The sequence below is a fragment of the Panthera pardus genome, unplaced genomic scaffold (genome assembly GCF_024362965.1).
Source record: "Panthera pardus isolate Hobbes unplaced genomic scaffold, ASM2436296v1 HiC_scaffold_12, whole genome shotgun sequence".
Lineage (NCBI taxonomy): Eukaryota > Metazoa > Chordata > Mammalia > Carnivora > Felidae > Panthera > Panthera pardus.
The window spans coordinates 7,190,257-7,201,015 of record NW_026526677.1 but is presented as its reverse complement, the minus strand read 5'-3'; the positions used below and the strand labels follow the sequence as shown (position 1 = coordinate 7,201,015).

General features: G+C 61.1%; 1 protein-coding gene across 7 annotated transcripts in view; it reads left to right on the top strand.

The window, feature by feature from the left end:
- The first annotated feature begins 94 nt into the window (after positions 1 to 94).
- The window catches only part of FRMD8 (FERM domain containing 8), a 37,596-nt gene continuing 26,931 nt past the window's right edge, over positions 95 to 10,759 (top strand). For 3 of the 7 annotated variants that reach the window (XR_008421095.1, XR_008421096.1, XM_053899458.1), the window contains exons 1-7: positions 152 to 261; positions 549 to 633; positions 1,888 to 2,055; positions 5,986 to 6,087; positions 6,443 to 6,501; positions 6,633 to 6,799; positions 8,755 to 8,979. Coding sequence is in view for 5 of the 7 variants with exons in the window: in XM_053899458.1 (XP_053755433.1) it covers positions 549 to 633; positions 1,888 to 2,055; positions 5,986 to 6,087; positions 6,443 to 6,501; positions 6,633 to 6,799; positions 8,755 to 8,979 (806 nt within the window). In the remaining 2 variants the exon portion in view is untranslated. Of the gene's footprint in view, positions 262 to 548; positions 634 to 1,887; positions 2,056 to 5,985; positions 6,088 to 6,442; positions 6,502 to 6,632; positions 6,800 to 8,754; positions 8,980 to 10,759 lie in introns of all 7 variants that reach the window. The other 4 variants (XM_019414963.2, XM_053899459.1, XM_053899460.1 and 1 more) reach the window with 3 other exon arrangements.

Here is a 10,759-nt window from a genome sequence, read left to right as displayed (position 1 = left end):
GGCCCGTGAGAGGCGAGAGCGCGCCGGGGCCAGGCAGGGCGCGTGCGCCGCAGCCCCGGGCTCCCATTGGTTCCTGCGGCTTGGGAGGCGGGGCCGTGCGCGTCGCGCTTCCTCCGCCCCAGCTTCCGCGTCCTCGCCCCGGTAGCCGGACCCCGAGCGGGTGCCAGAGTCTTACCCGGTTTCGGAGCTGGAGTCGGACCGGAGGGGTCGGAGTTAGACCAGGACCCTGGGCTGAAGCGGCGGGCACTGACTCCCTGCGAGGTGAGAGCGCGGCGACGCCCTGCGCGGGTCCTCACCGCGGATGGGAAGGCGCCGTGCCCTGCCCGGGGCATCCCGGCGAGTCGACCCCGCACCTGACCACCAGCCTCGAGCTTGAGTTGGCTGAAGACCCGCTGGTGTGCACACCGGTGCCCCCAGCCAACGCTGTTCACTTTCGCAGATCAGCCCGGGACTCCAGCCTTCCTCAGTGAGAGTTTGAGTTTCCCCAGTCCCCTCATCCCTGGACACTCCCTCCCCCCAGTGGCCGTTCTTTCTCTTTCCTTGTGTAGATGGACGGGACAGAAGGCAATGCTGGGCAACCGGGCCCCGCTGAGCGGTCCCATCGAAGCAGCGTGTCCTCCGTGGGAGCCCGAGGTGGGTCCCTGTCCCCATCACCTAATCTCCATACCCAGTTTGTGTCTCAGCCCTGGGGAAGTGGCCCTGGCTTGTCATCTCTTTCATTAAAGAGAATATTATATAGTAATTAACAAATAAGGTCTGTGGCGGTGTGAAAAGTGACAAAAGACAGAGGACGTGGGCTCTGTCACTAGGCTGTTGGCCAAGTTGGGTACTGTTCTTGAACTTCCCTTTCTTCATCTGTAAAATGAGCATATCTTACATAGCTGTGAAATTGAAATGAAACCTCATGAATGAAAGTGCCACCTTGACTTTCTTTGATTTCTTTCTCACAAACAGCAGGGTGAAAGCAGGCATCATTATCTTCATTTTATAAGGAAGGAAATTGGGCCCTAGAGAGGTTAAGTCAGTGGGTACTGGAGCCTGCATCGACTCTGTTTTCCCTACCTGAAAAGTGAGTCTGAATCACAGCCTCCTGGAAATTATTTTATGGTCTGGCAAGAAAGTAGCTGTTACAGGCAGAACAGACTGGAGATCCAAAACGCACGTTCATGTGTGTTGATGATAAACTATACCTCTGCCTTTCATAGGCTTTACCCCATTGGATTCACAGCTTGTCTTTGAGTGAGGGTCTCCCTTCGGCACCAGGCTCCAAATAAGAATCCTACAAAGCCGACACAAGTGAACACTCAACTTTTTAGGTTATATTTCTCCTGGCCTAGTTAGACTGTCCTGGAAGGCCATGGTATTGAGTCCTGAGGCTTGGAGAATCCTATGGAGCTTGAACCCTGGAACTTGCTTTACCCTGGGGTGGCCTTAGGAATCCCCTGTTCTATCTTAGCTGGGGCCAGAGAGAGACAGCTACTTGCCTGAGGATAATAGCCAGTTGCCAACTCTCCTGCCTCGAAGCCTGATACACTAACTCCTATAATCTCAGGACGGGTTTGGCCTGTCTCTGCCTCAGTTCTCACCTGTGGAATGTTCTCCATCAAGGAAGAAGCCTAGGGAGATAGGGTGGGGAGTTAGGGCCGGGCCAGAGTTGCTGTGTTTCTGGGTGGTTTGAGGGTCTCAGATAAGCCTTAACAGCACTTGTCACAGGGTCTCTTGAAGATGCTGGGGCTCTGCCTCTAGAGTATAGAGGCATTCTAAGGGATTGGGGCAGCAGGGGAGAGGGGCTCTTGCCCCGGTGGAGGGGGGTAGAGGGTTCCTGGTCAGCATGCCTCTGCCTACGTAGCAGGCCCAGCTGACCCTGCCCAGTTTCTGTTGTTGCAGCAGCTGACGTGCTGGTGTACCTGGCGGATGACACAGTGGTGCCCCTGGCCGTGGAGAACCTGCCCTCACTTAATGCCCACGAGCTCCACCGGGCTGTCCGTGAGGTCCTACAGCTCCCAGACATCGCCCTGGAGGTCTTTGCACTCTGGCTTGTCTCCCCTCTGCTGGGTAAGGCTTGGCAGTCAGAAGCCCAGGCCGGAGGGTTGGCAGGGCAATGACCGGTAGGGAGGGGACAGCTTCCGGAACCTCTGGCCACAGACATCAGGAGAAAGTGGGACTTCTGTATGTCCTGGAGCTGTCCACCGCTTTTAGGACACCTGGATCCTCTGCCCCCACTCTCTCTCTGCTGGTGGCAGAGGAGGGGTCAAGCCTGCCCCTCAGCCTCGCTGGTGCTGGATCTGGGGCATGAAGAGGATCAGGACTGGGGGACAGGGATGGAAGGGATCTGCATTCACTGAGCATGTGGTCCATGCCACAACCTGAGCTGGCATTTCTTGAGCAGAATCTCTCCTCACCCTAATGGCCCAGCCCTGTCTTACAGATGAAGAAGGTGAGGTTTGGAGTGGTGGGTTCAGTGACTGGTAGGACCCAGATCAGAATGGAAGCCTGGACAGGGCCCCCTCAGCCAGCCTCTGAACTGCAACCTCCTCGTTGGGGCAGGGAGGAAGGTGGGCCAAGGAAGCAGCCACCCCCGAGGGTGGGGTGGACAGGACGAGTGGGAACTTGACTTTTCTGCACGGGGTGTCCAGCCCTGCTTGGTTTCTGGTCCATGACCACCTGTGTCCTGTCCTTTCAGGCTGAGATCCCAAGGTGGGGAGGCGGTAGCTCTCCACATCCTCAGGCCTGGGGGCAGGGTGGGGGGTGGGGGTGTCCCTGAGGCCTCTGAATAGGGTCCCTGGCCTGCTGGCTCGCACAGGAAGAAGGCCAAAGGAGAGGGTGCCCCAACAGGTGCCAGGGCCAGGCATGTCTGCTGAGCTTAAATATTCTCCTTTCTTGTAGAGGAACAGGGGCAAGAAGGGGGTGATGTGTCCCCCAGGGCCCCTAGTGGTTACCTCTTTGTCAGGCCAGTGGGATTTGTGCCTCTGCCCCAGAGGGAGAATCTCTAGTGACCAGTGGGAGACAGAGTGCCCATCCTGTGTATCTCCATCCTGTCCATGTCCTGTGTCCAACCCCCCACCCTGCCCCGTTGGAGCTTCCTGTCCAGCTGCTACTCTCGCCCACCCTCTTCCTGCTGGCAGGTCTCCTCCACCCATTCCCCATCCAGCTCAGCTGCCCCCTTTTCCACCCTCCGGGTGTGGGTGGAAACTGCGAGCCCCTTGGTTTGTATCTTTGGGAAGCTGGCGGTGTCTGTTTCAAGGGTTTCAGCTGGCCCCTGCCCCGCCTCAGGCTCTGTCTGTCCCTGCAGCTGGGCAGCTCCTCCTACTTCCTCCGCCCCCACTCCCTCCTCTTCACATTCCTGTCCCCCCCCTCGCAAGAACATGAATGGGCTGCCTGTGTGGCCGGCCCGGGTCACCCTGGGGCACCACCCTGTCCAGGAGGAGGGTGGCTAGAGGCCCCAGCATGAAGTCAGTGCCCACTTGGTTCCCTGGCTGGGTTCGGGAAGGCTGAAAGGCCATTTCTTCTTTGACTCAGGCCCCTCGGAACCCTTGGCTGCCCCCCAACCCCAGAGTGGGTTAAGCTATGACAAATGCCCCAGGGCTGTAAGGGGGGAGGGGTGCTGTGGGCTGGAGCCACCCCTCAAGCTGGATGTTTGGGGAATGTTTGTCCTTCTCAGTGCCCTTGTCACTCTGCATGGAACAGGCTCCAGGGACCATCAGTCTCATTCGAGTGAAAGCCTCCAGACAGGAAGGTCCTGTCTGAAAGTGTGTGGGACCGCAGGGTCAGCGTAGTCCTGCTCTGATCACGGGAGTCCCCTGAGCTGCTGGAGCTCGAGATCAGGGCTGGGCTGTAGACAGAAGGAAGGGCACCATTGCCCCTGGTCCACTCTCCCTCTCAGTGTGTCCAGAGGTCCCAGCTAGCCAGTTACCTTGGTCACCTCACAGGTAGGTCCAGAGCCACCTCCCAGCACCCCTGTGGCGGCCAGTGATCTAAATGCCGGGGACACAGTGGGAAGCAGGCCCAAAGGTGTCCCTGCCCTGGGGGAACTCGCAGTCTGAAGTGTGGTGCAGGAGCTGTGGTCCTGGTTGCCACTAACTCTTGGTGGCCTTGGGCAGGCACTGTCTTTCTTTGGACTTCAGTTTCCCACCTGTTCAGTGGATGGTCTCTGTACCCTCTGGCTCTGGCATCCTCTGAGCATCCCGGTGGAAAGCATGTGGAGGCTGAGTGGCCGGGTGGGTAGGGTTGAAGACGGAGCCTTTCTTGGAGGGGAGAGGGCGCTGCCACTGGGTGTGGCAGAGGCGGTGGCAGATGGGTGTGGGCAAGGATCTAGGTTGGAAATGAGGGACAAGGAACCACTGGGAAATCTGAGTATCTGAGAAACATTGGAGGAGAAAGGGGTGTGAGGAAGCTGAATGCAGGGGTGGATGGGAGACGCTGCAAGCAGGAGGGAGACCAGTTTGGGGGGATTTGGCTACTGTTTTGTGTTAAGATCAGGGACCAGATGGGGGCGCCTGGGTGGCTCAGTTGGTTAAGCAACTGACTTTGGCTCAGGTCGTGATCTCACAGTTCGTGAGTTTAAGTCCCACTCCGGGTGAGCTCGAGCCCCACTTCGGGAGAATACGAGCCCCGCTTTGGGTGAACCCAGCTTTTCTCTCTCTCCCCTCTCTGCCCCTTGCTTACTTGCGCCCTCTCTCTCCCAAAAAAAAAAAAAAAAAAAAAAAAGATCGAGGATCAGATGGAAGCCCAAAGAACAGAGATAAAGACCCTTGGCTTCATGCTGGCAGGATAAGGCGCCCAGCCCCCTGGTGGGGGATGAGGGAGGAGATAGGGGTCAGAAGCAGGGTCAGAAGGCAGGAGTAGCTAGTTGATGGCACGGATATTGCCACTTCCCCACTCCCCTACCTCCAGCAGCCATCCTCATTCATCTGATGGCTTGGAAGTGGCCTCTGACTTCTCAAAGGCTGTGGTCACTGACGCGTAAGGTGAAAGTGCTTTCTCATTCCTGGCCTGGGGTGTCAAGCCCTGGGGCCAGCTGGCTGCCCAGAGTCAAGGGGCCACGAGAGATGCACTTGGCCATTCTGTCCACCCATGTGAGGGCCTGCGGTGGGCCAGCGGTAAAGCAGTGAATGGGATAGAGCCGCTCTTGCCCAGGTGACCTGAGGACTCAGCAGCTAGTGGAGCATAGGCAGGGAGGTGACATCAGATAGCGGTAAACGCCGTAAAGGCAACCACATGAGGGTGTAGTTGGCATGGAGGAAGTTGATGAGGGGAGCTGCCTCAGTGAAGGGTCTGGGGAAGGACACGCTTGAACTGAGACCCAAGCCAGCCAGTCATGTGGGGGGCGGTGTGGGGGGATGCCTGAGGCTGGAGGAACAGCGCGTACAAAGGCCCTGAGGCACCGACATGCTGGGGAGATTCAAGCTATTGAAGAAGGCCGGTATGGCAGGAGCCGAGCGGGAGAAGGAGTGAGGAGGAAATGAGGTGGGCAAGCTGGATGGCATGGAATAAAGGTCAGCCAGAGTTCCTGGGGAGGATGCTGGAGGTGAGGCCTGGAGAGGAGGAAGCCCAGGCTCCGCCAGGGGCAAGAGAGGGCAGCCGCTTGGGTCTGTGGGTCCCAGTTATCAGCTTTGGGCTCTGCTTCCTAATGGCAGTGCTGGGTTCTTCTGGACCACCATCTCTGGCGCTTTCTGTCGGCCACCGCCTCTCGTGCTGGAGGGAACAGTCAGAGGCTGGTGCTGCCTAGAGCCTGACCCTCTCTCACCTGTTGTGTGACTTCGGACAAGTGACTTAACCTCTCTGTGCCTCATTTCTCTGCCTGAGTGAAACGAGCATAGCGTTCTTACAGAGCAGATGCACGTAAACCACTCGAAATGGTTCGGGGTGCTTGTACCTGCTCAGTTAATACCGGCCACGAAGGCCATCGTCGTCGCCTTCGTTCGCGGGTGACAGTCGTACTGGTCAGAGGCCACACTCACGGCCGCTTCCCCTCTCATCCCGCAGAGGTGCAGCTGAAGCCCAAGCACCAGCCCTACAAGCTGGGCCGCCAGTGGCCAGAACTGCTGCTGCGTTTTACCGACGCCCCCGATGACGATGTGGCCATGGGTCAGTGCCGCTGCCCGCTGGCCCGCATCTCTCCCAGGCACCTTCGGCCACTCCTTCCAGGGGAAGATCCTTGGTGTGGAGGGGTGGGGGGCAGACTGTGCCGGGGGCCAGGGAGGGCAGCCCCTTGGGCCTTTGGGCCTCACTAACCAGCGTTTGCAGGATCCTTGAGGGGAACCCAGGAGGGGGGTGGCCCCGGGGGTCAGCAAGCGCATTGAGACAAGCCAGCCTCCCAGCCTCTGGACAGCCCTCCGGCTTTGTCAGTCGTGGTGGGTGAGGGGGGCACTAGGCCTGTCGGGAGAGGGCCGGGCCGGACCGAGCCGGGGAGCCGGGCGGTGACCCCAGCCTCTCTCCCCAGATGAGCCTTCCCTGCAGTTCCGAAGGAACGTGTTTTTCCCAAAGCGGCGGGAGCTCCAGGTGAGGCGGTGAGCGCCAGGCGGTGCCCCCGTCCCTGGGGCCCTGTGTCCGGCCTCCCCTTGTCCGCAGACCCCTGGACACTGGTGTGCCGCCCCAGCTGAGCAGCCCCTCCGTCCCGCACCGGCCCACAGATCCACGACGAGGAGGTCCTGCGGCTGCTCTATGAGGAGGCCAAAGGCAACGTGCTGGCCGCACGGTACCCATGTGACGTGGAGGACTGCGAGACCCTGGGCGCCCTGGTGTGCCGCGTGCAGCTCGGGCCCTACCAGCCTGGCCAGCCCACTGCCTGTGCCGTGAGGTGAGGGCCCGTGGGACCTGGGGCGGGGGCACGGGGTGGGGAGGGTCGTCCTGGAGCCCTGCTTGCGGGTGACCTGACAAGATCTGGAGTCGGGAGGCGTAGGCCCCCTGGGGCTGGCCCCGACGCTGTGTGACCTTGGGCAACTCACCCCACCTCTCTGAGCCTCCTTTTCCTCGTCTGCTCTGGGCTGAAGGGCCTGAGAAGTGGGAGCTTTGGGTGAAGTGACACCTGTGAGAGGAGCCCCCAGGCGTGCATGAGGGTGGAGCCTCCATTTGAGGTCAGGAAGGAGGTGAGCTGGTTCTTCCGGGGACTGACCCCCGTCACCGGTGACCGTCCAGCTTAGTTCCGCACTCCAGGGATGAGATCCCGTTCCCCGGGCACTCCAGCCTGCGGGCTCTGGGCTTCCCACCCCCTCCCGAGAAGCAGTGCTCTCTGCTGTGAGAGTGAGTGTGCCCCAGAAGCACACCAGGCCGGACTCTGACCTCCACGGACAATGGTCCTGAGGTTTAGAGGTAATTGCAGTGGAGATGAACTTTCGGCACAGCCTGCTCCTAGACCCCAGACTCCTCCCACCCCAGCACTGTAGTGGGCGGCGTGTTGGGGGAGAGGATGTGCAGAGACAGGGCCCTGTGCCAGGTGACTAAGAGCTGGGGCCCCACACTTACCACCTGGCTCAGTCGAGCCGGAGGGCTCCCCACGGAGCTGGCTGGAGCTGGTGGCCGTAGGGATCCTGCCCCTCGGGAGTGTCTGCTGCTTTACGCAACCCAAAGTGTTTGTACTTGAGGGACTTTGTCAGCTCTGGATGGATCCAGAGGTGCAGAGGCTCCGGTTAGATCCCCAGACGCCTGTCCTCGTTCTCCTGGCCCGGCCCCGTGTCCTCTGGGCCAGCTCACACTCAGGCAGGCCAGTTGTGTATTGGGAGAGGCCTCTTCCCTGACCCACAAGAGCCCTCAGACTCACTCTGACGTCCCCTTCCCCTGAGCCTGCCCAGGCCCCACGGACGGGTGTGGGGGAGGCGGGATTTCCAGATGACAGGCGAGAGTTGTCGCTGGAAGATGGGATACGGGAGCACGAGCAACGAAAGTGCCCACAGCAGCCCCGAGAAGGGCGACGGCCCCCTGGACACCCCTTCTCACACTGCCCCGCCGTTGGCCACCAGGCCGGCGCGAGCTCCTTCCTCACCTCAGCCTTCCCGCTGGCGGGGGGTGGCGGGGGGTGTTTGGTCGTCCAGAAGCCCCAGGAGAGACCCCTCCCTTCTGTGGTGAAAATGGCAACCTCAGCGGTACTTTTTAGGTGCCAGGCACCTGCTGGCGCCCTTCCATGCAACCAGCGGTTGGTGTCCTCGTTTTATCCCTGGGGAAGCTGGGCCTCTGAGAAGGTCCTCGCTGCCCGAGGACACACCTCCGGCTGCCCCCAGCTGGGAGCAGCTGGCACGCAGCCCGCACGGTCAGAGCGCTGCCTGACGCGGGAACAGTGCGGCTATGCCGAGGTTCTTTATGGTTGCGAGCTTTTCTTGTCGAACCTGTGTTGATGGATTGTGGGTTGATTTTTTTTTTTTTTTTTTTATGTCCCTCTTTGGCAGAAAATCCGTGGAGAGGTATATGTAGGTCACTGGCTGTCCTGTTTTTTGGTTGTAAAAGTTCCACTAGCTCGGAAATCCAAACCTTCCTGACTCAGTGACACAGACGCTGCGCCGAAACCCTCTAGCCACAGGCTGGCTGTGCGGCGGGCCTGGTCTCGGCTCCCCCTTTGGTGTCCCAGCCTGTCCTCCAGGCCTGTCACCAGCCAGGCTTGCCGCGGGGCTCACGGCAGTGGGCTCTCTGGCGGTCCTCGTCCGGGGCCTCGCCTGCCCCTGCCCGTGAGCGCGCTGCACCCCGAGGACCTCGGCCCCTCTGGCCAGGCCCCCGCCCCGGAGCCCCGCCTCCCACTGAGCCCCCCACTTCCTTCCTCCGCAGGGAGAAGCTGGACTCCTTCCTCCCCGCCCACCTCTGCAAGCGGGGCCACGGGCTCTTTGCTGCCCTCCGGGGCCGCGGGGCCAAGGCGGGGCCGGGGGAGCAGGGCCTGCTGAACGCCTACTGCAAGGTGAAGGAAGCGGCCGGCGGTGACAGCGGGCGCGGGGCCTCCCTCAGCACCCACTACCGTGCCTACCTCCTCAAGAGCCACGAGCTGCCCTTTTACGGGTGAGCGACCCCCTGGCTGTCATCGCCACGGGCAGCCACGGCCACGGGGCCTCTGCTGTCCCCTCCCCTGACAGCCCAACAGTCTGCACGGCCTGCCAGGGTGCCCACCTCTGCGCCCGCCGAACTCTGTCCTCACGTGGGGCGTGTCTTGGGCCCCACGGGGACCGAGCCGGACCCCTGTCCTCCCCTTGCACCTGTCCCAGGCCGGGCGGCGACCCTCCTTCCACCCGCCACGGTCACCTGGCCGCTGGGCCCGCGGACCTTGCGCGTGGCCAGTTCTCTCACGCCACCAACAGTGGTCGGTGGCTCTCGGGTACCTGCTGCGTGCCAGCGATCGAGGCGCTGGCGATACCTCGGTGAGCAGAGAGACGCAGGCCCTGCCTGGTGAGGCCGCCTTTCCGGTGGGAAGTCAGACAGCAGCAGAAGTAGAGACCTCAGGTGGCACGAGCGGCAGCCGGGTGACCGGCGAGGACAGTGTGGCCGTGCCCCGAAGGGGAGATACGGGTCAGGCTGGCTGGTAATAACGCAGGAAGTGAGACGCGGTCAGATGCCGGGGTGTTTGAGGGTACGGTCGACAGGATTTGCTAGACAGACGGACAGTGGGACGGATGAAGGTGAGGAGGCAGAACTCCAGGTGTCTGGCGTGAGCACATGAACGATGGGGTCATCAGCCGAGACGGGACCGTGCCACGGAGCGGGTTGGGGAACGTTTGGGGGTTTGGATTTGGACGTGTTGATTTTGAGATCCTCGCTAGATACCCAGCTGGCGATTCCGGGCGGGCAGTTAGGTTTCTGAGTCTAGAGTCGGGTAGTCATTGGTGAGCATCAGCATCTGGGCGGTTTGAAACCTGGAGCCTGAAGACATGGCCAAGGAGGTGCGAGTGGACAGGCGCAAGGAGGCCCCGGGACGGCGAGGCGGGCGGGTGGGTCTCTACGAGCCGGGCAGTGGGAAGTGTCAGGGAGGAGGAAGTGACCAAGCGTCGCACGCTACCGCTTCCGGGTCGAATTCAACGTGCCCTGGGTGGTTGATGGTTGACCTTGGTTTCAGCATCGTGGGGGTGGCAGCGGGTGGAGGAGAGTGAGAAGAGACAGGAGACGGCGGGTATGGCTGGCCCCTTCAGGGGTCGGTGCTGTGCAGTGGAGTCCAGAGATGCAGCCTTTATGGGTGGATGCGGGGGCAGAGGCTTTTAATTTTTATGGTGAGCGAATGTGTGTGTACAGATCAGGCTGATCCGACAGAGGGTGAGAAACTGAGATGAGGGTAGCCAAGTGGCTGCTTCTGGTTGCTTCCGTGTCCTCAGTGAGGTAGGAGTCCCAGCCATCCGCTGAACCTGTAGAAGTCTTCCAGGAGCAGGGACAGGAGCAAGGCTGCTCTCAGGACCCAGAGGAGCACGTGCTTGCCTCCAGGCCAGTCCCGGAGCGAGGGTGCAGGCTGTCACAGAGAGTGGGACTCAGCAAGGGCTCTGGCTTCGCCTGGTGCGAGGGGGCGGCAGGCCAGACAGACATAGGAGAGGGAAGGACGTGGCGGGGCAGGGGGAGAGGGTGGCGGCTCAGTGAGTTGGTGTGCCAAGGCCACTATACCTTTTCCCCTTCCCCGTGTCAAGCCCTGAAGCCTCCCTGAGTGGCCCCTGTCCCCTCATGGCCCCGAGCAGGTGCAACTTGACCCCACTGCTGCTGAAGGGTCTTGGCCTGACAGACCGTGGGCAGCGGAGTTCTCCCAACCTGATACGGCCTGGCAGCTGCCAGCAGCCTCAGCCCCATCCCCTCCTGGCGGTTCCCC